Source organism: Drosophila kikkawai, chromosome 3L (assembly GCF_030179895.1).
Source record: "Drosophila kikkawai strain 14028-0561.14 chromosome 3L, DkikHiC1v2, whole genome shotgun sequence".
Taxonomy (NCBI): domain Eukaryota; kingdom Metazoa; phylum Arthropoda; class Insecta; order Diptera; family Drosophilidae; genus Drosophila; species Drosophila kikkawai.
The window spans coordinates 29,422,359-29,449,262 of record NC_091730.1 but is presented as its reverse complement, the minus strand read 5'-3'; the positions used below and the strand labels follow the sequence as shown (position 1 = coordinate 29,449,262).

General features: G+C 37.5%; 1 protein-coding gene across 5 annotated transcripts in view; it reads left to right on the top strand.

Annotated features, from left to right (window-relative positions):
* Positions 1-26,904, top strand: part of vtd (RAD21 cohesin complex component verthandi) — a 270,142-nt gene that overhangs the window by 99,001 nt on the left and 144,237 nt on the right. For 4 of the 5 annotated variants that reach the window (XM_070285354.1, XM_070285352.1, XM_070285353.1 and 1 more), the window contains exon 7: positions 1,168-1,329. In XM_070285354.1, coding sequence (XP_070141455.1) covers positions 1,168-1,329 — 162 coding nt within the window. Of the gene's footprint in view, positions 1-495; positions 658-1,167; positions 1,330-26,904 lie in introns of those variants that run through there. The other variant, XM_070285355.1, reaches the window with a different exon arrangement.

Here is a 26,904-nt window from a genome sequence, read left to right as displayed (position 1 = left end):
CGATTCGCAAAACCACAATTGTACAGGCACGACGCGCACTTCGCTTCAGCAAAGCTCGTCCTTTTGCATCCTCTAGGGATATATGAGCAGGAATTGGCATGGGAATCAGTCATGGGACCATTCGCCGGGGACTTATTGAATAAATTTTAGATTCTCGAAGTCCATGGAAAATGTCACTGCTTGGTTAAAGGCATATCAAGGCCAGATTGGAGTTCGCCAATAGCCACTTGAACTGACACTATTCAAATGGCGTAATATCCTTTGGACAAATGACTCCAAACTGGTTTTATTTGGTGGAATAGGACAAGACAATATGTCCGTCGACCTCCAAATACATAGTACCCCCCAAACCATACGCTGAAGACAGTAAAACATGGTGGCCTAAAAGTCATGGTATGGGTATACTTTTCATACAACGTTGTAGGTTCCGTATATATGATCTGCGGGATCAAAGACCATTATGTTTATGTCTAAATATTAAAAACTATCTTGCAGCCGTATCCTGAGGAAAATATGCCATTAATTTGGACATTTCAGCAGGACAGTGACCCTAATCATACCATCAAGGTGGCCAAGGAGTGGGTTCTTAATGAAAAAGTGGATGCAATGCCATGGCCTGCACAGTCCCGATCGAAAACTTAGAGGGGACATCAAGGGCTACGTATTAAAGAAGTTTCCGACTTCTAAGCCGCAGCTTTGGCGATTTGTGCAGGAGGAATGAGACCATAATCCTTTCAAGCGTTGGTGGACTCCATGCCACCCAGGTATGAGGCTGTGATAGCTTCTAAAGGCTATTTAACAAAATATTAGATCATAGTCAATTAGAATTTAAGAAGAAATAGGTTTCTTATATGATATTTATAAATTTATGAATTTATGCTATTTCAATGAACGGCATAATATAGACCTTTTTTGTTGTTATTAGCTATATCTTCTAAAGGGTTTATGTTACCTAAATTAAATGATTGTGGTATTGTTAATGATTAAATACACCAAGCCTTGAAAAAAAATTTTATGAAAATAGCGTTTGTAACAGTATTTTCCAATCTTAAACGTGCAGGTCGTGGGCACTGCTATTTCAGTGAACACAGCTGTATATTATATTGTTATTTATTTATTTATCTCGTTGCTTTCCATAATGTAGATTATGTATTTTTTTATTTACAGAATCAAAGTGATGAACAAATGGAAAATGAAACAGATGAACAATTTGAAGAACGAGTTTTAAATAAAAGAGCTTCTCAACTGTTCATTGATGTTAGAGCACATTTTATCTCTAATAATAATTTGGCCCTTTCTCAGTTAACAGCAGGAAACTCTAGGAAGCAGGTAAATCAAATTATAATATAAAATTTAAATTAAAATTAAAATACAAAAAAAATAATTTTAAATATATGGATTTATACAATACAACTGATAAAACTAATAAGGACATTAGTATCGTCCTACTTTGTTAAGTTATTTCTCAAATGTTGGCTAACATATCGCATTTATTTAATGCATTCTTAAGGGTCCATTCTGGTTAGTTAAACATTTTTTTTTTGTCGATAGCTTTAAGTGTCTAAAATATAATACTAAAAGGGCAAATCGAAATACGTAATAGTTTAAAAGATATGAGCCTCAGAGCCGGCTGACTCAAAGCAGCTACAGAGCATACATAAACTTCTGGAAAACTATATTTGTCGAGCTGGCGACCGTTAGTTAATTTTTAACGAATCTTAATCATTTTTGTTTTTTTGTTAAATACGCGTAATTGAAGTGTCCATGGAATAGGCTACAATTACAAAGATATTATATACATTAGATTTTTAATCAACAAAGAAGTGAAGAAAATTTTTTCAAAAACGGAAAAATTTTTTTGAAGAGCCGCCATTTTGTTATTTTATATTGAAGTTTGATAAAAGTAGACTATTCCATAACCACATTCATACAAATCAATAATTGAATTTTATTATTATTATTATTGAATTTTTTGTTTCTGTCGATTTTTACGTCCTGCAGGAGACTCTCCGGAGCGGTTTTATTTTTTGAGCATTGGCCTACGTCGCCCAGTGTCCTGCTTCAAGATATGCTTTAAACTTTTTGAAATTTTTGCTAAATCATCTCTAAACTATGAGAAATATATATGAAAAGTTTAAACTTTCTGTGTCTTTTCCTTTGTCCACAAAAAATTCCAGAAAATTGTCTATTTTTTGCCCAACTAACCAGAATGGACCCTTAAATATTAGGTCTCGCCAAACTTATACATAGTGTGGGTACTATTGGGTTAACGTTTTTTTAACTCTACATATTTGAGCATGTATATAAGAGTGAAAAACAACAACTACATACATATATGACACTTAAAATGCAAGTTTTAATGTATTGGCGAATGCATTAGCCGCAAAAATCGATAGATCTCCATAAAATATTCTAGATACCAATTTTGGAACGATAGCAAAATACTGCTCTAATGATGAAAATTGTAATTGAAAAATATATTAGCCAGTTCATTAGAGGTCGAAACTCATAATGGTCTCGCAATGAGAATTTCATATCACAAATTAGAAAAAATTATATGTTTTCGGTGGCGTGGTTCCTGCGTTTCAAAATTAATTTAAATTTATTTTTTTGTTAATAAATATAAGATTTGTTTCCATTAGAGGGTAAAAACATAAATTTAATGGTTTCCGCATACATTGTTCCGTGAATACTTCGACGAGGAATTCAGAAGTTCATGGTCATTCGCTGCCAATTGCGGCATTTCTTATTGTTTATCTTTTTTGAACAGTGTGACCGTAGTCGGAATATATAGTTGTCTCTTTTAAGGCTCTAATGAAATGGCTAATGAATGAAAACTGCATTACTATATCATAAGGCCATTAACGAAAAAAAAAGAAAATTACTATTTTAAAATACTATGCGTTTATGAAAATTGAAAATGTTAAATGTTACTTCATTCTTGCATAACTTTTTTATATAAAAGTAAAATACTTGATTTATGAATAATAATTTTGTGGTTGCATCTCAGAATCTATTAGTTAAAGCTTAAGGGAAAACTCCTTGTTTAGAATACCAGCTAATTTAATCTACAAACTGCACGATACTTTATGCATATTTTCGGGCAAGAAGGCTTCTTGCTTTGATTTTATGCATAAAATTTGTACTTCATTAGCCATAGGAAAACTTTGTCGGAGCTCGCGAGAAAAAATAACAAATCCACGCCATCGTACCCGGTATGTGGTGAAACCCGGAACCCAGGGGCGTCCCAACATTGTGAAATACTTTGCCATCTTTGCCAGGATAGCGCCAATCGGAATCCAGATTCGGACGTTTGTAGCCAGTGAATCGCAGAAGGGTTGCGATTCTCTTGCCTGTGGAGAGTGACGTCATATATGACGTAATAGATCGCGGGAGTGCGCTCAAGCCATGGGCATTGAGGACGGTTCTGTTGGAAGCTCAGATTTTAGCTTTATAGAACCATTCGCAGGCTTCTACGATGGAAGCTCGACTGATGGGGTCGAATCGAAACCGCTTGAAGCACGCCGATCAGTGTGAACCACGGAAATCAAGACATCTTGCAACCAAATGGTTCTATACAGTTTTCTGCACAGCAAATGAACACAGCAAATGGAAATACTCCATGGACAATGGCTCCAACTCTCGGATCTCGAGTACCGATAGCTCCGCCGAGTCGCCAAGCACCTGCGCTATGCTCGTTCGCATTGACTCTGCGCTCTCAACGCTTTCCTTTGCCATCTCTAATAAAAGGTTGCCGTTTGTGGTGCGTCTAAACATTTTAACGCAGTTACCCAGGCCTGAGAGCCTACCTTACCCTTCTGGTAAACATGGCCAGGATTTCACTATAGGTTTTCCCTTTCGCGGCTATGATGACTGCGTCCGGGCGGGAGCGAGGAGGAGCCTCTTTTTTCTTTCGCCGCTTTTTCTTGTGTAAGTTCTCCAGGCGTTTTCCCTTGGATTCTGGGTTTTTCCTGCCTAGCTGCTTCAGCCAACGTGGGGGCGCTCGCGCTGGCCTCTCTTGGTTGCGGTTTTTCAATGGTGGACGGGACTCGCTGCGGCCCCGTCTGCGTTGCGCCGTCCCTACTCCAGACCTTGGGAGTCTGCTGCACTGCGTCCCATCACTGGGTGCTCTCTGAGTTGTTCTCGCCATGAGAGCATTTGTGGCATACTACTGCTGGTTCGGGTCGTTCCGTCTCTTCGGGTTTCCGAGCGGAGTTGAGCGACCAAGGTTATGTGCCGGACCTGCTTATTGTTGATGTCGTCGAGGACACCATCCAGGATCTTGCCCGTCTCAGCGATGTATTTAAAACACAAATATTCTCTGCATCTTTGGGGAGGCGTGTCGCGCTGAGAGCCTGCTGGGCTGGCGGCGTCCCGTGTTCTTTTGGGAGTTAGGGAATCCGCGTTTCCACCTGCTACCGGTTCCAGAGCCTTGCTCGCTGGGAGGATCGGGTATCTTAAGACCATGCTGCTCCTCTTGAAGGCCATGGGGTCGTCGTTCTTCTCTTTATCTTGGCTTCGCGTATTAACTTCCGTGGCGGCCAAGTCAGCCACCGCAGCGTCAGTGCTTGGGGGAATGTTTTTTAGGGTCTCCAAACTCCATGCCCTAGCCCCGAGATCTCCCGGATTTCCACTTGTGTGGTTGCCACCTGGAGTAAGGCCCAAATGATCATTGGACTGGATCACATTAAGATCTGTGTGCCACTGGAGGTACAAGAAGCTGATAATGACGATCTTTTTGCGGTTCGTTGCCAATTGGGATGGTCTGTTTATGCCCGATATGGACTTGAAGAAGCCATGCCGCCACGTGTGCTGCATATCTGCCAGTGATCTCGAGCTCTTGACGAGGCTATGAAGGCGCATTTTTCGTTAGTGGCTATTGGTGTGAGCGTCTCTGCAAAACCACTGCGATCGAAGCAAGATGAACAGTCGCTGAAAGCTATGAACCAAAGTACGAAGTACATCTCCAATGACAGTCGCTGGGAAACTGGATTATTGTGGGGATACTAGAAAGTTGAACTGTCTGATTCCTATCCCATAGCTCTTGGACGTCTCAAATGTTTTGAGTCAAAAAAGCTTACGGGGTTATATACAGTTGTACCGCGCAAAAAAAAAGGAGTTTTGTCGATTTTTTTTTGACACCATAAAGAATATTTATTTAAAATGTTTTGCCGGCGTTGTTTAGTACATCTTTCTGGGTACTTATTAAAATTGTTTTTATAAAAAAATATTAACTAATAAAAAAGTTATGGCCGAATTCAAATACCCTCTTTTTCCGATAGTGACTTGCGGTGGACATCATATCCCGAGAACGGTTCATCAGAAATCTAAAATTCAAAAAATTTCGATAATATAGTGAATTGCCTTGTCCGTGAACGACGGATTTGTAAAAATTTTGATGGCGACGATTTTAACAAAAAATGTTCTTTTTAAGGGGTAAAATTTTCGGTTTTTATGCTTCAAAAAAATTGAAAATCCTTCGTTCACGGACTAGTTTTTATTATAATAAATAAGTGGTCAAAATTTGGTGTTGATCGGATTAATAGTTTTTTAGTAATCGTGTCCACCGCAAAGGTAATTTCGAAAAAACAAGATTCTGAGATAATCGCGTTTAAAGTTTCAAGTTTGTTCCGGCCGATGTGCAGGTAGTGCGCTATAAATAGCTACAACTTCGGTTCTAATGCTCCGATCGTTATGAATTTTTGTGAGAGTATTCTCAACATACTACATATATGTACTTTAAGAATATGCAATAAAAAAAAAATCGATTTTTTCGACTATCACAACTGTATATAACCCCTTAAGGATCCGGAGTTGAATGAGCTTTTGAGTGACACCATGCGGACTACGAGAAGAAGGGTTACATTCAAAAAGTGCAAAAACGAGAGCTGGCTCATAATCAAAGTTCTTGGTATCTGCCTGTCTTTGCAATGGAAAATCCCAACAAAAGAAAGAAACATTTGATCTGGGCCGTAGCATAGGTCGATGGTGTGTCTTAACGATACGCTTTTAAAAGGACCGAATTTTTTTTTATCATTGATGGGAGTACTACTACGATTCTGAGAGCGACCTGTGCCCAGTGGTTCGGCTTGTATGGAGCTGCGGCCATAATTACTTCTAGATGTGCTATCGCTTAGAAACTTTCATCAAAAAACTAAAAAAAATGGTTTAAGTATATCCACAAAAAATTGGCCATATTGCTCATCTATATCATATAGCTGCCATAGGAACAATCTGTTAAAAAAAAACATTTAGTATGAACAACTTTTTTTGTTTTTCAAAATATCTTAACCAGTTTTACAGATTATATGTTTGGTACAGGTTTATATATTCCAGCGATGGGCACGAGATCTAACGGTTTGAGCAGCAGCTCGCTGAAAAAAAAAAACAACAACAACCCCCAGCGTCGCACCCACGCGACACACAGAATGTGCGAGCCGAGAAAATACACTGACAAAAACTTTTTGAGTAGATCAATATCTTCAGCCATTTTTGCGTGCATTTATGTCCGCCTATGAAAAACGACTGCAAAAAAATCCAATCTTTTTTCTTTAGTGCAGAAGTCAACGCCAGCCGCGCAGGTCCCTTTAAAATTGTTCTTGTTTTTGGGACGATGTGCGAGTTCGGTCGCTTGTGTTTTGTTGTTGCAAACTCGGGATCGCGGGGATGTGCTCTACCTGCGCCAAAGGTCAGTGTGGTTGTTTTTGCAAATCTTCACGGTTCGCTGATCGCGAGGACCGACTGCAATTGTGCGACTTGCTGGCGCCTCCGAAAAAAGATAACGGTTTGAGCAGTGTGAGCAAATTGAGCCACGGCGTGCCCATCGCTGATATATTCCTACCAACTGTGGTTAAAATCAGATCTCTATATCTTATAGCTCCCATACAAAATTTTTATTAAATTATTTTTTTTCCAAGACCTAACTTTAATTTTTTAATTTTTGATCTCTTAATGAGAACGTTGGTGAAATATAAGTGCCCAAAAGTAAAAAAAAATATTTACTTATATATTGTGTATTTAATTTGTCCAGCAACAAAAATACACAGCTTAACGGGGGGTAAGGTTAATTCGGTGCAAAACTGCCTACTTTGCAAAAAAATGTTGTGACGAAACGGCTAAAATTAGCGTATTGAATTTAAATACCATATAATAACACAACATATAAACAATTTTTTTTTTAATCTTTGTTTTAAAAAATATTTACATGCTTACGAGTAATAGCGAATCTCCTAAGTCCCCACAAAAAAAGTTTGTTTTCGGTGTACATCCTATTCTAACTGTCCACAAAAACATCCACCAACACTAAGGGATAAGTGCCCCGAGGTACTCAGGTGACGTTTTTATTTTTAAAAATTTTTCCCGATTTTTTATCAACCCGGATTATTGGCGCTGGCAAAATTTGACCTTGAAAAAAATAAGAAGTCGTGTTAGCATATTAACGATTACAACTACATCCGCAACATTCCGCACCTAACTTTAACGAATTTAACATCTTAAAACTCTGATAAATATTAAAAAAAAATCCTTATTTGGAATCGTGTGGGATCACAACTAAAACTTTAGGTAAACAAATTTGAAACACACAAAACAGGTACAAACAAATAAGTTTCACATATCAAGTTAGATTTTGTTAATTTCATATCAAGTTAGTATAAATTAATTTCATAAAGTAAAATAAATACCTTGAGCTTCAAAATCCATTTTAAATAATATAAATTTATCAACTTGAACAGTTACCAGACAGATTTAAAGTGCGCTTTTGCTTCGAAATATTTCACCACAGCTCCGATGCGCTGTTGAAATGAACACGTTTTCATGCTTTTGATTATATTTTTAGAATGTACCGTTGGGTTTCCAGCGAAAAGCGGTTTGCAAATTGGTAGATTGGACATTTTAGAGACAAACTGTGTAAATTTAATTGAAATATTTTCAAATCGGTTTTTTTGATTTTTGGCCTCTGACGGAACCACTGTGCTGTGGCTGTAACAGGTGACATACGAGAGATGTTTCACCAGATTAAAGTTTGGGCGTCCGACCTATCTTCGCAGAAGTTCTTATGGCGAAATGGAGAAATTGATCGTCCGCCGGATACATATGTAATGCAAGTGATGACCTTTGTCGCTTCTTGTTCGCCGTCACTTGCTAACTTCATATTGAGGCGCAATGCGAAGCAATTCGACGAGAAACATCCAAGCGCGGTAAAGGCGATCTTCCGAAACACGTTTGTTGACGACTGGCCTGAGTCGGTTGATACGGTATATCAGATGATTCAACTGGCGAAAAATGTGAAAGATATCCACACCAAAGGTGGATTTGAAATGAGGAATTGGATTTCAAACTCCAAACGCGTCCTTCAATCCCTGAATAACTCAAGGGAGGTGTCGCGACGCCAAAATATCTTGGCGTAGAGCAAGAACTTCAGGAGAAAGTTTTAGGCATGTGGTGGCTACCGAAGACAGACATGCTAACGTTCATCAGGACCGAGTTGCTCCAGAGGTCGGCAACCCACACAAAGCGTCGGCGCATTTTGGATCCGCTTAGGATACTTGGATTTTTCAACATCCGCGCTAAAATCATCCTGCAAAATATATGGAGATCAGAAGTGAGCTAAGATGACGCCATTAAGGAACCGGATGAGAATGATTGGATAGCATGGAAGGCTTTACTGAACAAACTTAATGATCTCCGCATTCCACGCTTTATGTCCTGTTCCAGTTCTGACAAAAGTGCGCAGTTGCATGTATTTGTCTATGCCAGCCTGGATGCTTATGCTGCAGTAGCATATCTGCGTTTTTAACTTGGCGGCGAGATCCGATGCTCTTTGGTGGCGTCAAAAAATAGATTAGCCCCATTGAAACAAATATCATTGCCTCGAATGGAATTGATGGCAGCTGTTTTGGGTCTGGGCGTGGCTAAATTTTTGAAATCTGAACTGTCAACAAATATAGAAAACGCATATTTTGGACATATTTTGCGCAACACGTGGACCTGAACTGATGAGACAATTCGAACTAAAACGCTATGTAGAAATGGATACTGTTTTTTTACCAGTTCGTGCTGTCCATTTAGAGATCGTTCCATCTCTATCAACAGACTCATTTATGATGGTTCTGAAATTGTTTGGTGCTCGCCGAGGAGTACCTGTTAAGATGCTGTCAGACAACGGAACTAATTTTCGCGGTGCAAGCATTGGCGAAAAAGGTCGAGCGCAAATCAACTACGAAGGTGGAATTGAAGTATCCGGAAATGTCGTTTGCTTTTATTCCACCCGGATCACCTCACGGTGGAACGCATGGTGCGTTCTAGAAAGTAAATCCTGACAGAAATTTTGGCGTATGCCGGACTGCAAGAAGTATTACGAGCGCCGCTGGCTGATGCCGAATTTACGTTAAATTCGAGACCTTTAACGTATATTCCGTTGGAGTCTGAGAACTCCGAAGCTCTGACTCCAAACCACCTTTTGGTCGGTTATTCAAGTGGACTACGCGAACGAGGCACAATGAAGAGCACTAGACTTGGATTGGCCAAAAACTTCCGGATAGCTGGCCAATTAGCGGATCGCTTCTGGAAGAGATGGGCTCGAGCATCTACCGACACTTACAAGACGAACCAAATGGTTCTAGCCGAACCCAAAACCAATTGCTGTGAATGATGTGGTCATTGTCGTGGATGAGACGATCAAGCGGAACTCCTGGCCGAAAGGAATCGTTGCTGACATCCATTGCGCAAAGGATGGACAAGTAAGGAGCGCTGTATTTAGAACAACTGAAGGATTCGTAACTCGCCCTGTGGTTAAGTTGGCTAAATTGGACATCGTCAGGAATGGTAATACTCGGTGTAGCTACGCAGAAGAATTACGAGATGAGGAATGTTGCGAGGCTGGCGAAAGTTGCGTAGCCCTGCGCTAGATGCCAAATTTAAATAGTCGGTAATTTTGAATTTGTTAGAAAATATGTAACACTGAATTTGTACTGACCAACACCGATATAGTATTGACAAACAATGACTTGCGAGAATGAGACAGCCATAGTATGTAAGCGTCATTTGTGAATTGAAGAGCGGCAAACCACAAGTGTAAGCGGAGAAAAAATGTAAAATATCTTTATTTCTAACAAGTTTAATAAAGATTTCAGCACTATCTGTATACAGCAACCAGAGGCTTGTTGTACGTGGTAAAACCCGGGACCATGGGGCGTCCCAACAAACTAGAAGCCCTAAACGAATATGCCTAGAACACTCGTGGCCGGCACAGTCGCACAGTCGTGGTAGCTTTGCTAAGAACTCTGCGCGAAAACGCTTGGTACTCGCAGGCGGTACCATCGTGACAACTCGCTACGGGGCACTGCGCGAAAATGCTCGGAATACTCGGAATAACTATGCGAATGGGCCCGCAATAGTCGAAGGTATCTCCGTTGTGGCCAACTTTCTGCTTGAAAATGTCGCGAATACTCACAGACGTCATAGTCGCAACAAAGGCTGCTGAAGAAAATGCTTAAAATAATTACGACGTTACATTGGAATTATTCAGGTTTATTACGTCTCTGTAGCTCTGACCAAGCTCACCCTGTTTTCTGCTGGTGTTGCTGCGTTTTGATTTTGTCTTCCTTTTTCACTCTATCTCTTCCCTTTTCCTCTCGGTGATTTTAATGTTTAAAAAAATCGGTGAACCGAGAACCGGAATATAAATATCCGAATTGTAAACTTGAATCAGGGCTCAGAAAATGTAATATACGTCTGGTTTTTGAGATATTTTATCTTGAATGGGCTGGAGGGCTGTCGATATATCGATAGAGGTAGGATAGGTGGGACCAGGTAGGGATTTAAATTAAGCGAACCGGGAAAATCAAGGTTAAGAGAAAGGGTTTTAAACCTTGGACTCGACCGTCGCCCTGAGCGCCAAACAAATGGTTTGCGGAAGTTAGAACTCGGGCAACGGACTGAGACTGTAAGGGGGCAGAAGAAAGGCATGGCAAAAGGTTAGCGAGAAGCAAGGCGGTCAGCAGCACAAAAAAAATTTGAGAAAGAAAAACATGAGAAATGAAAAAAAAAAAAATATTTGCTAATAAGAGGAAGTTTCCTTCCAGCATGGCCGGCACATAATCACTGGCCACAGCAAATTTTTTTTGTTGTTGTGTGGGTGTTTTAACATCAATCTGGAAGCTACTTTGCCACCTTGCCGTCGCCAGCCGCCTACAGGCTGAAGCATACCGGGAGGTCTACAGAAAGCCGGTGAGTCTGCAGCAGCCAGACGCCGCGCTGCCGCCCATACTGGCCGCGCTCAATACAGCGCTGGTTCTCCTGCAAGCAAATTTAAAATTTTTTTTTTTTTGTCAATTCAATTAATGGACAACCTACTGGTGTCCATGGTTTCTTGTCCTTCGCGTCTCCGAAAACAGGTGCGGGATTAGTGGAACACAAGTGCTTTAAATTTTCTCAAAAAGATTAAAAGAAGAAGGAACATCGAATCGACCCACCCATGTGGTTTATTTTGGAGCTCCAGTAAGGACCCGAGGTAGGAAAGAGGTAATTTCTTCTCCGCCAACTTCCTTCGATTTTATGTGGCACCCTTGTCGCGAGCGCATCCCTGGCTAGGATCACAGTCTCGTCGGGGATTTATCATCCATATAGTCCTGCCATGTTTAAGATAAGCTTATACATTTTTTTAAATATGGAAAAGGAAATGAAAATGAAAATGAAAGTAAGGAGCTTTACTTGGGGGAGATGAGCCGGTCGCCAGACCGCCTGAAATAGGCTCTGAGATGACCAGTAGGCATCACTGTATGGGCTGGTGCGTCGTGGCGGATCCCTAAATCAGTATAAATTACATCTGTCTGAAAGCTATTTCGGTAGTCCTGTATAATAAAGGAAGTTATCTCCAAAAGTTTGGTTGTTATTGGTCTTCGCTTAATAAAACCATGTTGTCAAGAAGCAATATTTGACCTACACAGGTGCTGCAAATGAGGAGTAATGACATTTTCAAACAGTTTTGAGATGGCCGACAACAGAGATTCCTGTATAGTTGTTGTCCTCCAATTTGCTACCTATTTTTGTGAGGAGGAATAACGAATGACTCTTTCCAAATAAAGGGAAAATGAGAGGTTTTCTAAGGATAAGGTAAACAATTTGAGAAGGGGATTACATAGGGCTTTGGCACAATTCCTAAGCACACAGGCAGGTATTCCGTCGGGACCTGAAGATGATGATCTAAAAGAAAAGAGCTTTCGTTTAAGGTAGGACAGAGGATTTGGTTCGATTTGGGGATGATGAGCCTGATTTGGGTCTAATAAGTTTGAGTTAGTGGTTTGAAAAAACTGTGCAAATAGATCGGCTATTGCCTGACCATTATCTGCTGTTGTATTTTCAAAAGAGTCTTAACAAAACTATAAAACTGTTTTGGGTCCTCAGAAAACTGGGACCTGCAACGAGTCAAATAATTATTGTAGAACTGCACGGTAAAAGTGGACCGAGCTGATAAGTAACTAGATAGGACAGTTGGAGATCCGGTACATTTAAATTTAGCATACAGACTTGATATTGTTAAAGTATGCAAGCTGAACGTTTCATATTCGATAACCGATGATTCATTTCCATTTGTAGTATAATGAAGTATGGTCTCTTTATTATCCTCCTCCTATGTTCACTCCTTCGCAAGCCATCAAACTGAATAAACGTATGTCGCTTAAGTTCAAGTCTGGTGTTCTCCTTTTTCTAACGCGTGTGTCGCGTACGGTTTAACTCACGTATTAGGCCCTTATATTTATCCACGAACATAACCCCCAACATAGGTTATGGGCCCAGTGAAATTCGCAAATTAAATAAAGTGACTTAATACAAACATGATTATGTACCAAATAGAAAAGTTGTGCGAGAGCAACTACGATGCCTGGTGTGTGCAAATGAGAAGCGTTCTCGTGCACCAAGCCCTTTGGAATTTCGTAAACGGGAAAAATGTAAAAGTCGAAGGCAATGCAGAACTAACGGCCAAGTGGGAAGCGGACGACGAAAAAGCATTGGCGTGTATTATATCAACTATATAAAAAACGCGAAGACCTCCCTAGAGGCATGGAATATTCTTCGGGATGTTTACGTCACCAACGGGCCAATACGTAAAGTTAGTCTTTACAAGAAACTGCTAAACACAAAAAAGCCGGCAAATTGCAGTATGTCGCAATTTCTAAATTCGTTCGTCGAAGTGGTAGATAAACTAGCAGAAGTAAACATTGAATTGAGTGAGGAATTAAAAGTGATAATATTCTTGTCCAGTTTAAGTGCCGATTTCGAACATTTCATAGTTGCCATGGAAACGCGTGATTCTTTGCCGTCCTTTGAAGTTATAAAGGTCAAGCTTCTGGAAGAAGCCGAAAGAATAGAGCAGAAAACCGAAGAAAACGAGCAACAACAAGCCTTCTATACAGGCGGCAACGGTGCAGCTGCAAAGAACGGACAAAAAGGTGCGAAGCAAAGTAAGAAACAATTCGACGGTAAATGTTTCAAATGCGGAAAACGCGGGCACAGAGCAGTGCAATGCAGATCGCGAAAAGGCAACGAAGACGAAAGAACGGATCAAAGTGAACACAAAATTTCGTATTCCGTTTTTTCGGCAACGCACAAAGCAACGGTATCGGAAAGCGCTTGGTGTCTGGACAGTGGGGCAACTTCTCACATGTGTAAACAAAAAGATTTATTTGTTTCGTTTGTCGAAATCAAAGACAAAATCATGTTGGCAGCTAATAATTTTATCGAATCAACTGGCAGAGGCACAGTGATAATAAAAACTGGTGAAAGTGTGATAAAATTAAAAGATGTACTGTATGTACCATCGCTGCAGATGAATTTTATTTCTGTGGGCAAAGCTATGAGCTATGGACACTGTGTTCAGTTCAAAAAGAAGGAAGCAATAGTCAAAGACGAAAACAATGTCGTGTTGCTGCGGGCAAAAATGAAAGACGGGCTATTCATTTTTGACGATAAAAAGAAACATTCGTTGTTTCTGATGAATAAAAAAGATGTAATTTGGCATAATCGGTATGGCCATCTCAATTACAGAAGCCTAAAAGAATTGGTCAACAAAAACATTGTGAACGGGTTTGATGTGCAAAACATAACGGAAATAAACTGCGAAACGTGTAATAAATGCAAAATTAGTGCGACTCCATTTCCAAAAAACTCAGTAAGCCGTGCGTCGGAAGTTTTGGAAATAATTCATACGGACATATGCGGTCCTATGAACGTGCCGTCGGTCGGTGGAGCAAGATATTTTATTACTTTTATAGATGACAAGTCGCGCAGAATTTTCGTGTATTTTCTGAAATCAAAGGACCAAGCATTCGAATCATTTAAAGCGTTTAAGAACTTGATCGAGTGTCAAACCGGAAAGAAAATAAAATGTGTTCGCAGTGATAACGGAAGAGAGTATAAAAACAAACAGTTTGACGATTTTTTGACCGATTGTGGCATTAAAAGACAGTTAACAGTGCCGTATACTCCGGAACAGAACGGTGTTTCCGAGAGGGCTAACAGAACCCTCGTCGAAATGGCGCGTAGCATGCTCGTGCATGCAGATGTTGGCGAATCGCTATGGGCTGAAGCAGTATCGACTGCTGCATATCTTCGAAATCGGAGCCCTACCAACGCGCTAAAAGAAGATCTTACACCAATGGAGGCATGGAGCGGCAGGAAACCAACTGTGAGCCATTTACGCACGTTTGGCTCAAAGGTATTCGCACTGGATAAGAAGAATCGCCATAAATTTCAAGCTAAAGCGGACGAATATATTTTCGTTGGATACTCTTTAACGGCAAAAGCGTATAGGTTATACGACAAACATCGAAGACAAGTCATCGAGAGGCGTGACGTGAAATTCGGGGAATTTGAAAATACTGTATCTAATTTCACTAATAATGAGTCTTCGACAGGTGTATTAGACTTCATCCCACAAGCAGATGACCAAATACAGGCGATTTCAGAAGAAGTAGCAGCCTGCGACAAACCCAATCCAGAAGAATCAGCTGTTGATGAAGAACAAGCCCAAGAGCAAGAATCTGAAGTGGATTCATCTGAAGAAGAAGAAGCAGGAGTTCGTCGAGGACCGGGCAGACCTAGGCTGGTGCGCACTGGACAAAGAGGACGACCCCGAAAAGACTTCAACGTGCTGAACAATATCGCCGCTAGCACCGACATAGATACACCCATTACTGTAAAACAGGCGCTTTTGAGCAAACATTCGTTTGAGTGGGAGAATTCGATGAAGCGTGAGTACAAGGCTCTTCTCGATAACGAAACGTGGACGTTGGTCGACCTCCCGCCGAATGCCAAAGCCATAGGATCGATGTGGGTTTTTCGCATCAAACGCGATGATCAGGGCAATGTAGAGAGATTCAAGTCAAGGCTGGTCGCCAAGGGATGCAGCCAGCAGTTCGGTGTTAACTACACTGAAACGTTTTCGCCAGTCATACGGTATGAAAACATCCGTTTAATCTTTGCCATAGCGGCAGAGAAAGGGTTGCATTTACATCAGATGGACGTCACAAATGCATATTTAAACGGCAAGCTTGGCGAAAACGAAGTAATTTTCATGAAGCAACCGGAGCACTTCATAGATGCAGAAAAGCCAAATGCCGTATTGAAACTCAACAGGGCCATCTACGGGCTTAAGCAATCCGGCAGAATTTGGAATGTAACAATTGATAAAGCATTAAAGGACTTAGGATTTGTGCAGTCTGATTTTGAAAAATGCCTTTATTTAAAAATCAATGCTAATTCTTATAATCTTATCGCCATTTATGTAGACGACCTGATTATAGCCTGTTCCAACAAAGATGACCTGGTAAACATCAAGAAGAAGCTGCATGACAAATTCGAGAGTCGTGATAACGGGCCACTCCACCACTTTCTGGGTATGGAGATTCGTCGTGAGGATCCGCAGGGTACTATTTCTGTGTGTCAGAAACAGTACATTAAGAGCATACTGGAGAGGTACAACATGGGCGTATGTCGCTCTGTATCGACGCCACTGGATCCTGGATTCCAAGGAAGCTGCTTGGACGAAAGCTGCAAAAGGGCAAATGCGACCGACTACCAGTCGATCATTGGATCGCTAATGTATTTAGCGATATGTACTCGCCCTGACATCATGCACTCTGTGTGCAAACTGGCCCAAAGGAATTGCGATCCACACCAAGAGCACGAGCTAGCAGCCAAACACATTTTGCGCTATCTCTCGAAGACGATCGACCTGAAGCTGCGTTATCAGAAGACTGGGCAGCGCCTGCATGCGTATGTCGATGCAGACTGGGCGAACAGCATCCTAGACCGGAAGTCGTACACTGGGTACGGTTTCTTCTACGGAGGATCGGTGATTTCCTGGGAATCACGCAAGCAAACTGTTGTCGCTTTAAGCAGCACCGAAGCCGAGTACGTAGCGTTGTCGTCAGCCGCCAAAGAAGCTATGTACCTGAGCCGTCTCCTGAAGGAAGTTGGGTGCCACCCGGCATCTGATCCTGTCCACATATACGATGACAATCTAAGTGCACAGCAAATTGCTACCAACCCTGTGCACCACAAGCGAACCAAGCACATCGACATTAGATATCACCACGTCAGAGAAGTAATTGAAAGTAATGAAATTTGTAGTAAAGAAAACGTGGCAGATATTTTTACCAAAAATGTACAGAAAATTAAACATGATAAATTTGTGGAAATGCTCGGTTTAAAACTGTAAACAATATTGTAAAGAAACATTCAACTTGAGAAGAAGTGTTAAAGTATGCAAGCTGAACGTTTCATATTCGATAACCGATGATCCATTTCCATTTGTAGTATAATGAAGTATGGTCTCTTTATTATCCTCCTCCTATGTTCACTCCTTCGCAAGCCATCAAACTGAATAAACGTATGTCGCTTAAGTTCAAGTCTGGTGTTCTCCTTTTTCTAACGCGTGTGTCGCGTACGGTTTTACTCACGTATTAGGCCCTTATATTTATCCACGAACATAACCCCCAACAGATATTTTATTTTTGAGGCGGGTCAACTCTTTGGTAAACTAAGGAGGCTTACTTGAAGTTTGGCGGACAGTATAACGGAACACATTCAATAAGAAGAAAGGAAGCTAACTTCGGCACGCTGAAGTTTGTATACCCTTGCAGATTGGTTTTCATATTCATATTATAAAATATAATGCCGAAAACAGACACTAAATAGAGTTTCATAACATTTTACCTATACTTATTATGTTTACAGTTTGACAGTTACAGTTTTACATTCCCAGCTTTATACATTTTATACATTTTCCGATCGCTTCTATGGCAGCTATAAAATATAGTTGTCCGATTTTTATGAAATTTATAAAGCTCATATCTCAGAGTAGATGAAAATACGTTGAAAAACAACGAAGTTATAAATTTTTCTATTACTTTCCCTATCGTTCCTATGGCAGCTATAAGATATAGTCGTCCGATTTTCATAAAATGTATACCAAAACTTTGAAATAATACCAGAAGCTCATGTGTCAAAGTAGATTAAAATACGTTGAAAAACAACGAAGTTATAATTTTTTCGATTTATTTCCCGATCGTTCCTATGGCAGCTATACGATATAGTGATCCGATTTTCATAAAATTTTTACCAAAATTCTGGAATAATATAAAATGGCTATATCTTAAAAATGATGGAATAATATTAAAAAAACAGCCAAGTTAAAATTTTTTTTTCTAAAAATTAATCGAACATTTGTATGGCAGCTATAGTCGTCCGATCCGGCCCGTTCCGACATATATAGCAGTGAGAGTATATAGAAGACTATATGCAAAGTTTCATTCAGATGGCTTTAAAACTGAGGGACTAGTTTGCGTAGAAACGGACAGACGGACGGACAGACGGACATGGCTAGATCGACTCGGCTGTTGATGCTGATCAAGAATATATATACTTTATAGGGTCGGAAACGTCTCCTTCACTGCGTTGCAAACTTCTGACTGAAATTATAATACCCTGCAAGGGTATAAAAAGCTAAAAAAATATATTCAATAAAATCCACTAAAAAGCTAAAGAAAAATGTACAAAAAAAAAAACGAGAAAATGTCAAATAAATAACAATTTATTAAGGGGGGGGGGGTAAGGTATTTAATTTTTTTTTCGTCAATTTTTTTTTATTTTTTATTTTTAAAGTTTAACATCTTTAGAATATTGTGTCCAAGTTTTACATCGATCAGAGTAAAATTGACGAAGTTATGCGGAGTTGAACGAAGGTTGGTTGGTGTTCAATGCATGAGAATCACAAAGTTTAAAGCGGTCTCCTGAAAAATTCAATTTTTCCAATCGGTGTACACGATTACAGAAAAACTACTGGACCGATCGATTTGAAATTTGGCACACACATTCTTTGACTATTTCCTCACGTATTCACGTCGGCCTTTTTTTAATTTTAAATTTTTATATATTTTTAAATTAAGAAATAACGTTTTTTTTTTAAGTCAAAAATCGTGTTTTTGACTTTCAAATTTCCTAAAAAATCACAAAAAAACTAAAAAAAAAAAAACGCTTCCTGAATACCTCGGGACACTTATCCTTTAACGAATGAGGTATAATTTTTTTAGATCGGATGATCCTGTGGACTGTTAGGATGTACACCGCAAAACAACTTTTTTTGGAGGCGACTCGGGAGATTCCCTATAACTTCTCTACCTCTAAATATTTTTCAATACAAAATTTATCAAAAATTATTCAAATGTTGTGTTATTATATGGGATTTAATTCATTAAGCTAACTTTAGCCGTTCCGCCAATAATTTTTTGAAAAGTGGCCTTTTTTGCACCGAATTAACCTTACCCCCCCCTTAAGGTAATTTTTGCTTAAAATATTTCCATAAACTTATTAATATCTTCTTGGTCGTCCTCATTTGCGTATGACATATTAGTACCTATCATGCGCAGATATTTTACAGGCACTTCATAGTCAGTCGACGCATCATTTTCCAATCGCAATCCTTATCTGTATATTAAAATAGAAAATAAATACAGTGTATCGTTTGCTTGTAAATAACACTTTACCTTTTGCTTAGAATTTTGTTAGACGTGCTGAGGCCTATCGAATTTCTTAATTTGGTTTTAATTACATAGGTTAACCTGGCTAAAAATGCTTTCTATTTCTATTTCTATTTGGATGGCCACAGTTGCCAACTCAAAAAATCTTCGGTTTCCACCAGAATCTTTAAATTGGAGCACCTCAAACCAAAATTTGTTTGTGTCGTTGATGTTTTCCCACTAGATTAAATTGACGTTTCTGTATTGGCGTTCAATTTCTGCATTATTCTTACATTTCTGTGATGCTGACACTTTTGCATATTTTGTACTTAATAGGGTCTTCCCTCACACCGTCAAAGCGTATTCACCGTCCGTTGAACTAACTGCCCATAAGGTTGTGCCTTTCCGAATTTTGATAAATGGACCGCGGTTAGAACGCGTTAAAATCTAACCTCGGTTTGTATGGCGATATTTAGGCGATAGTTTTTCAGTGCAACTCTGATTTCTTCCTTCTTAACAGTGCAAATTTGACCAACTCTACGAAAAATGTAAACAAAGTTGGCGAGGAACAATTGAAAAATGAAATTTAAAATGTGGCGCCAAAGCTACAAACATGCCCAATGTTGTTGGTGTTTTTCTGTATATTCTTGACCCGATATGTCCCCAATTGTTACTATTTAATATAACCCGCCTACCTCTATCTTATTTTAAAGATTTTGGATACCTATACCACCTATATACACTCTTCGGGGAATTTGTTCTTTGTTAGAGAAAAATCATTAGAAAAACTAAAATTCCTTGTCATTTAATTCATTTAAATTTAGTGCGGATAAATTCTGACGCAATTTGTGCTTTTGCGGCTGTACAACAGCCAAAATAGTTGGTAAATGCTCCATTTCAAATTTGCAACTGCCAATTCGACAGTCTTTGTTTACGTTTTCATGAGCCAGAGCTGATCGATCAGCTGTTTGGATGCGGATGCGCTTTAACGCAGCTCTGTAGGAACACGAGTTTCAGTTTTTTGCTTATGAAATTTTTGCCTAATACCTGCCCCATAGTTCTTTGCTGTAACATCCTTAGGGTTTACATCGTAGGCTCTATTCATTTTAGCTTTGAGGTTTTGCGATTTTGCTTAGAATTAGGGGAAGTGCGATGCATATTATTTAAGGGGGTCTTCTCATTGGGCAACTTTTTTTTTTCGATTTTTTTTTTTTTACATTTATTTATAGCTTAGGATGTTGTGTATATGTCCCCAAAAGGATTTTTACTTTAGAAGATACAGCCATTTTTGGGAAGCAAGGTCTTCGCAAAATGGGCTTTTTTTAAACTTTAAACGCGTTTATCTCGAAACCACGTTTTTCGAACTGGCGGCCATGATATCTCCAGTTCAACTGAACCGATTTTCATGAAACAAAGTGAAATCGACGCAGAATTGTCACCATTGACGAAACAGATTTAAAAAAAAAATTTTTTTTTATTTTTTTTTTTTTTTAATTTTTTTATATTTTTTTTTTACACTAAACTACAAAAAAAAGCCCGAAATCGAAATTTTTTTGAATGGCCGCCATTTGTTAAAAAAAAATTTTTTAAAAATCTATTCCGTCACCCGAAAATGACATATGTATATTCTTATTATAAGCCCGTTTTTATTTTTCATTTCGGAAGCTCTGGAGACCCTGAATCGTGGCCGCCAGGACGATACCTTTTTTTTCCACCACCAAGTTTGAAGTTTCATTACTCTTTGAACAACCCTCGTATCGAGGTAAAAAAAAATTTTTTATTTACTTTGAACATTTTTTAATACAATAAATAAAAAAAGTTTTCAATTATTCTTTGCGTTTTCAAATAAGAATTTTTTTAAAAAGGGTCCAAAAAACGGGGTTTGAATAAGAAGACCCCCTTAAGCCACCTGTTGCAAACTCCGGAATGAAATTGTTAAAAATAAACTCCTTGGGCACACTAGCGCCTTTTCTCATATTTCGTTGCGAAAATCATAACCATAGAAGCAAATAAGATAATCGAATAGTTTAAACGGCATTTAAAAGGTAAGTGTTGTAATATTTATATACAAATGTACTGCACAATATGTCACTCCTTTGTATAGGGTATCAAAGTGAAAAACCCATTTTTTTTTCAAAGAAAATCAATTTTTAAAAACAAAAGTTTTAATATTTTAAAAACTGAAGACTTTTTTATACCCTTGCAGGGTATTATAATTTAAGTCAGAAGTTTGCAACGCAGTGAAGGAGACCTTTCCGACCCTATAAATTATATATATTCTTGATCAGCATCAATAGCCGAGTCGATCTAGCCATGTCCGTCTGTCCGTCTGTCCGTCCGTCTGTCCGTTTCTACACAAACTAGTCCCTCAGTTTTAAAGCTATCTGAATGAAACTTTGCATATAGTCTTCTATATACTCTCACTGCTATATATGTCGGAACGGGCCGGATCGGACGACTATATCATATAGCTGCCATACAAATGTTCGATACATTTTTAGAAAAAAAATTATAACTTGGCTGTTTTTCAAAATTTTTTGAAAATCGAACGACTATATCTTATAGCTGCCATAGGAACGATCGGGAAATTAATTGGAAAAAAACTATAACTTCGTTGTTTTTCAACGTTTTTTCATCTACTCCGGGATATAAGCTTATTTTATTATTCTAGAATTTTGCTATAAATTTCATAAAAATCGGACAACTATATCATATACCTGCCATATAAACGATCGGTAGATGTAGAGAAAATGTAAAGCTGGGAATGCAAAACTGTAACTGTCAAACTGTAAACATAATAAGTATAGGTAAAATGTAATGAAATAATATCTGCAAGGGAATACAAACATCGGCGTGCCGAAGTTAGCATCCTTTCTTGTTTTTATTGTTTTTTCTTTTTTTTTTATTAGGACTACTCTCTTAAAAATAAGCCAATATTTTCGGAATTTCTAATAGATTAAGCATTTCTGAACTATAATCTTTTGATTTTATATCTTTTTTTTGTATTTTGTATTATCATCATATCGCTGCAATTTTACACTTATAATTGTAGCACTAATCATATAGAAGTTGAAATATATAGTTCATTTTAAGCTCATTACTACAATTTCGTCTAATTTTCGGTTGTTTTACTTTACTTTTCATTTTACTTAAAATAATTAATTAAAATAATACATTCCATTTAGACTCTACAGTAGAACATTAATATATGGGACACATCACATCACATAATATTATTAATATTAATTTTCTTAGAGTTAAAGAAATTAGGTCATGTACGGAAAAGAAAACTATCACAGCTAAAATTCGTAGGCGTACTTCTATTAAACAAAATTTTGAAGACGGTTACCTATTTCTAAATAAATCCTAAGATCTTGACATAAAATAAACAACAAAATTTTACAGCGAAAGATTTCCGAAGCAGCAGGCTGGTACCTCTTGTAATTATAAGTTACACCTGGCCCTCGCTTAACACGGGGGTTACGTTCCTAGAAAACCTCGTGTTAAGCGTACAAAATAAGGGGTTACGTTCTAAAAATTCAAAATTGGCAGCAAAAAAAATTTTGTATTGTTAAAATTTGGTATGTTTTTATTAAAGTTTCATACATTTGTTCAAAATTAACCAAAAGTTATTATGTATATGCCTTTAATAAAAGCATACCATTCATATTTTCAAACTTAAAAGTTGGTATTTAATTAAAAATGTTGCTTCTTATAATTAATTAATAGGTTAAACTTTATAGAAACAAAAAAATGTTAAAAAGTAAGGAGATCATATGTTTTATTCATACCATAATTTGAATTCATAATTTATAATTTTAATTCATAATTCATAATTTTAATTCATAATTCATATTTTTAATTCATAGTTGATAACTAAAAATTCATAATTCATAATATGAAATGCATTTGGTGGCATTTATAGTTAAAGCCAGTTTGTTTTAACATGGTTTCTTTTTTGGTGGCTCCTTGTAAAAATCAGTAATTTTTTATTGTTTCGATATTTTGCAATCGTTTAAGAACGAGGTTTTTAGCGTGTTAAAAGGGGGATGGGAGCAAATTTGAAACCGTGTAAGACCGAGTTCGTGCTAAAAGAGTCCGTGTTAAGCGAGGGCCAGGTGTATTATTAAGTTTATTGTTTTTTATACAGAAGTGAATCTAAATATATTAAATTTTGAACATTTATAAAAAATATTTACGTATATATAGGGGGCTTTGGGGCTACACTCGTTTAAGTTATTTAAAAAGTATCGAAAACGTTTCAATTTATATGCATTTATTATCATATTTATATGCATTATATATCATAAAAGTATCGTAAAAGTTTTTTAAAACATTCGCAAAAATCATCAGGGCACTCAATTGGCTGAATAGGAGAAAAAAGAGCAAAAAGATATCCACGATCATTATCAGCTAATTTCAACCGCTCTCATCCATATGTTCGATGCAATGTACACTCTCACTCCCTTTGCATCGGACATGAACAAGTCCACATGAACATGTCCACTGCGCTTAAGACCTTGTGCTTTCTCAGCCTCATTGCCTCTTTAAATATTTGGTAGTGTTCTGTTTAATATTGCTCGTTTATGTACAAATATTGGCGCATCAGAATCAAAAGCCACAAACTTTAAGGGGGGACATCTGAGTAACTTTTTTTAAAAATCGAAAAAATTTTTTTTTGCTTAAAATATTCTTTAGGGTTTTAAAAATAACATACCAAAAGATAGAGTCCGGCAAATGTGTCTAAGTGTCGAAATTTTCCATTCTGCGGCGATGCCTCTCATGTAAATATATACGATCTTAAAACTTTAAACGCGTTTTTCTCAAAACCACTTTTTTTGAGTTGGCCGAAAACATAACTCGAACAAATCTTAACCGATCGATCTGAAATTTTGACAGTATATCCAAAATACCTATGGCTATCGACACACGAAGGATTTTTTTTTTTCCCCACTTTTTTTTATCAACAATTTTGTGACGTTTTTTTTTTCATGAAAATTGAAAATTTTATTTAATCACTCACCATTTTGCTAAAAATCAAAATATCGAAAGAATCCTACGTGTGTCGATAGCGTTTGAGATACAGAAACTAACAAAATTTGATTTTTTGTTCTAGATCAAAAACTAAGGACGTTAGGTTTTCGGCCATGGACCCCTTTCAAAAAAATAGCGCCTACGAAGACATGCTGCACAGCCGCCATTTTGTTTTCGATTTATTACAAAAAAAATTAATTTTGTAGTTCACATCTAACATTATCAAACCTACTTTAAAATTTTTCGATTGGCTTTTTTATTTGGCCAAAAAAAATTCTAGAAAATGGCCTTTTTTTTTTGCCAGTTACTCAGATGTCCCCCCTTAAATTAAAAAAAGTATTACTTATTTAATGGTGTCTCAAATTAAGATTTAAATTAGTAATATTTAATTTAAAGTGATTAAAAGTATTTGTGTGGTCCGATTTAAAACGGTGTCTTCTAAAAGAATCTTTCGCATAGAAGCGGCAGTGGAAATATAATTTATTGTCAGTATATTACAAAAAAATATATTATTTACATGCATACATATGGACTTAAATTTACAGAAAATATTACCTTTAACTGCTTACCTTATTTGCCTACTACTTTTGCCTTTATAAACTAAAGCTTTACATTAAATCAGTTTATTACTTAGGACTAAAAATTCGCCTATAAACTTGTTCTAATTCATAAATAACATAAGTACAAAAGATTGTCTACTCTTTTATTAATTTTATATGCCTTCTTGATGTTTGCTATTATGGTTTACCTTGTAATCTGTAGTTTTAATTGGGTGTAGTCCAATTGGGGTTTGTTTTTTTCTTTTCTTTTATTGTTGTATTTTATTTGCGGATGGGTGAAACCTTAGCAGTGTTGCCAACTTTTCCCTAAAAAAAACGGTTTTTGACTGGAAGAACGATTAAAAGAAGCCAAAAAAAAATTTAGGAAAAAGCTTTAAAAAAATCTGTTTTTGAAAACACTAATTTGTTGGTTTTAGTTCAACTAATTATATTATATATGTTTGATTATTGTATTATATTAATAATGTCATCAATTTCTGCTGTTTGGTCTTGGCTTTCATAGCATAATCCTGTTCCAATCATTCGTAAATACTTATTGGGAACTTTATAGGTGTAGCAGCTCTTCTGCAGTCTGCGGTCAGAAACGGGGAATTTCTTCTAAAGCCTAGTACTCTGACGACGAAAATCCGCTGTTATAGCGGAATCGCTCTTTATTTGGCTCGGTAATCAGTGTGATAAGGATTTTTACTGGACAGTTGTTTGTAAACAAATTTTCAAAAAAATATTAAAAATATTAAGGGGGATATACATGTAAGCGGCCAAAAGCCAAATGCGGCCAAAGCGGCCATTTTTTGTGAATTTTTTTTTATAGGAAATAGTCAAGCAATCGTCGTGAAACTTTGGATATAGTTAAAAGTAGAATTAGAGATGATAAAAAAAATTAGTTATAAACAATATTTTACAAAATGGCGGATTTATGGAACATATGCCGTAGCGCCTCAAGCTTTGAGTTGCCGTGCTATGGACACGATAGAGCTCGTAATTCCTGTCCGAAATCCGTAAACTAAATTTTTTTGTATTCAAAACACCTGTATCTTATATTTGAACCTAAAAAACCAAAAAGAAATCAAGACAAAAAAAATAAATTTTGATTTGAAGAAAAAAATTCCATTTTCAGGTGATCAGTTTTCACTTCCCACCCTCTTAAAAAATAGTAATACTCAGTTTTATAACAACCATTTAGGTTCAAATAGAAGATAATTTCATGATGATCATAATAAATTTTGACTCACTCCGATATGTTACATAGTTTTTTGTGAATCCTGTCCAAAGCATAGGTAAAAATGCAAAAATTAAAAGCTGAGAAAATGACGTATTAAGTTTTTGATGCGCCCATGTTAACACTTGTATACCTTGCGTGCATACTTGATTTGAGGCACTTAAAGTTGGAATTCGATATTGAAACTTACACAGTATATTCTTTAAGTAATAAACTATTTTTTAAACCAAAAAAGAAAAATTGCCCAAAAAATGTTGGTTTACATGTATATCCCCCCTTAATAAATATGGAATTAAAATGTCCTTTGTGGGTTAAATTCCATATTATGGGCTTCGCCTTGACGGCCCCTATCAATGCCACTTTTTTCCTTCAACTTTGCCTCCATTAGGGGTGTAAGAATAAATCAAATGAATTATTATATGTTGTTGAGCCGGCTTGAGGTCAGGGAGGGGGGTGGAGTATCAACATAAATAAAAAGCTTTTTATTTAGTTTGGTCCGATATATTTCGGTTGAACTAACGTCAACCGTCTTCAGGGCAACTATAACAATGTTAAACAGTTAATCTACATAAAATTTACAATAAAAAACATAACTTTTTTGACCTACATTATTTTACACGTCCGCTCTGTTCGACGTGGAGTTTTGTACTGTTTTTCTTCTAATTAAGTGTCTGTATATGTGAGCGCAGTTTTCAGTGTCAGTCTTGTAATTCAGTCGTATGTTTGTCGGAGTGTTGATTATGTGTAGCATCTCCAGAGTATACCGCTTCTTGTAGTGTTGTTCTTGTTGCAGTATCGTTGTCTCCTCTAAGTTCGGAGAGTGACCGCTTGTCGCACAGTGGGCCATGAGTGCCCACTACCCGTACCGTTGCACGGAATTTTGTAGATGACATTGTTTTTTTCCGTTGTCAATAATATTGATTTCGTTTTATTAAAAAATTCTTTTAACGTGTTTGTTGGCTTGTGGACATATAAGTTTTTGGCTGTTCTGATTGTTTTTTGTTGTTAATTGTTCTTTTTTTCTTTAAAAGAGTCTTGATGATTTTGTTCGGAAAGTCGTTATCATTTGAAT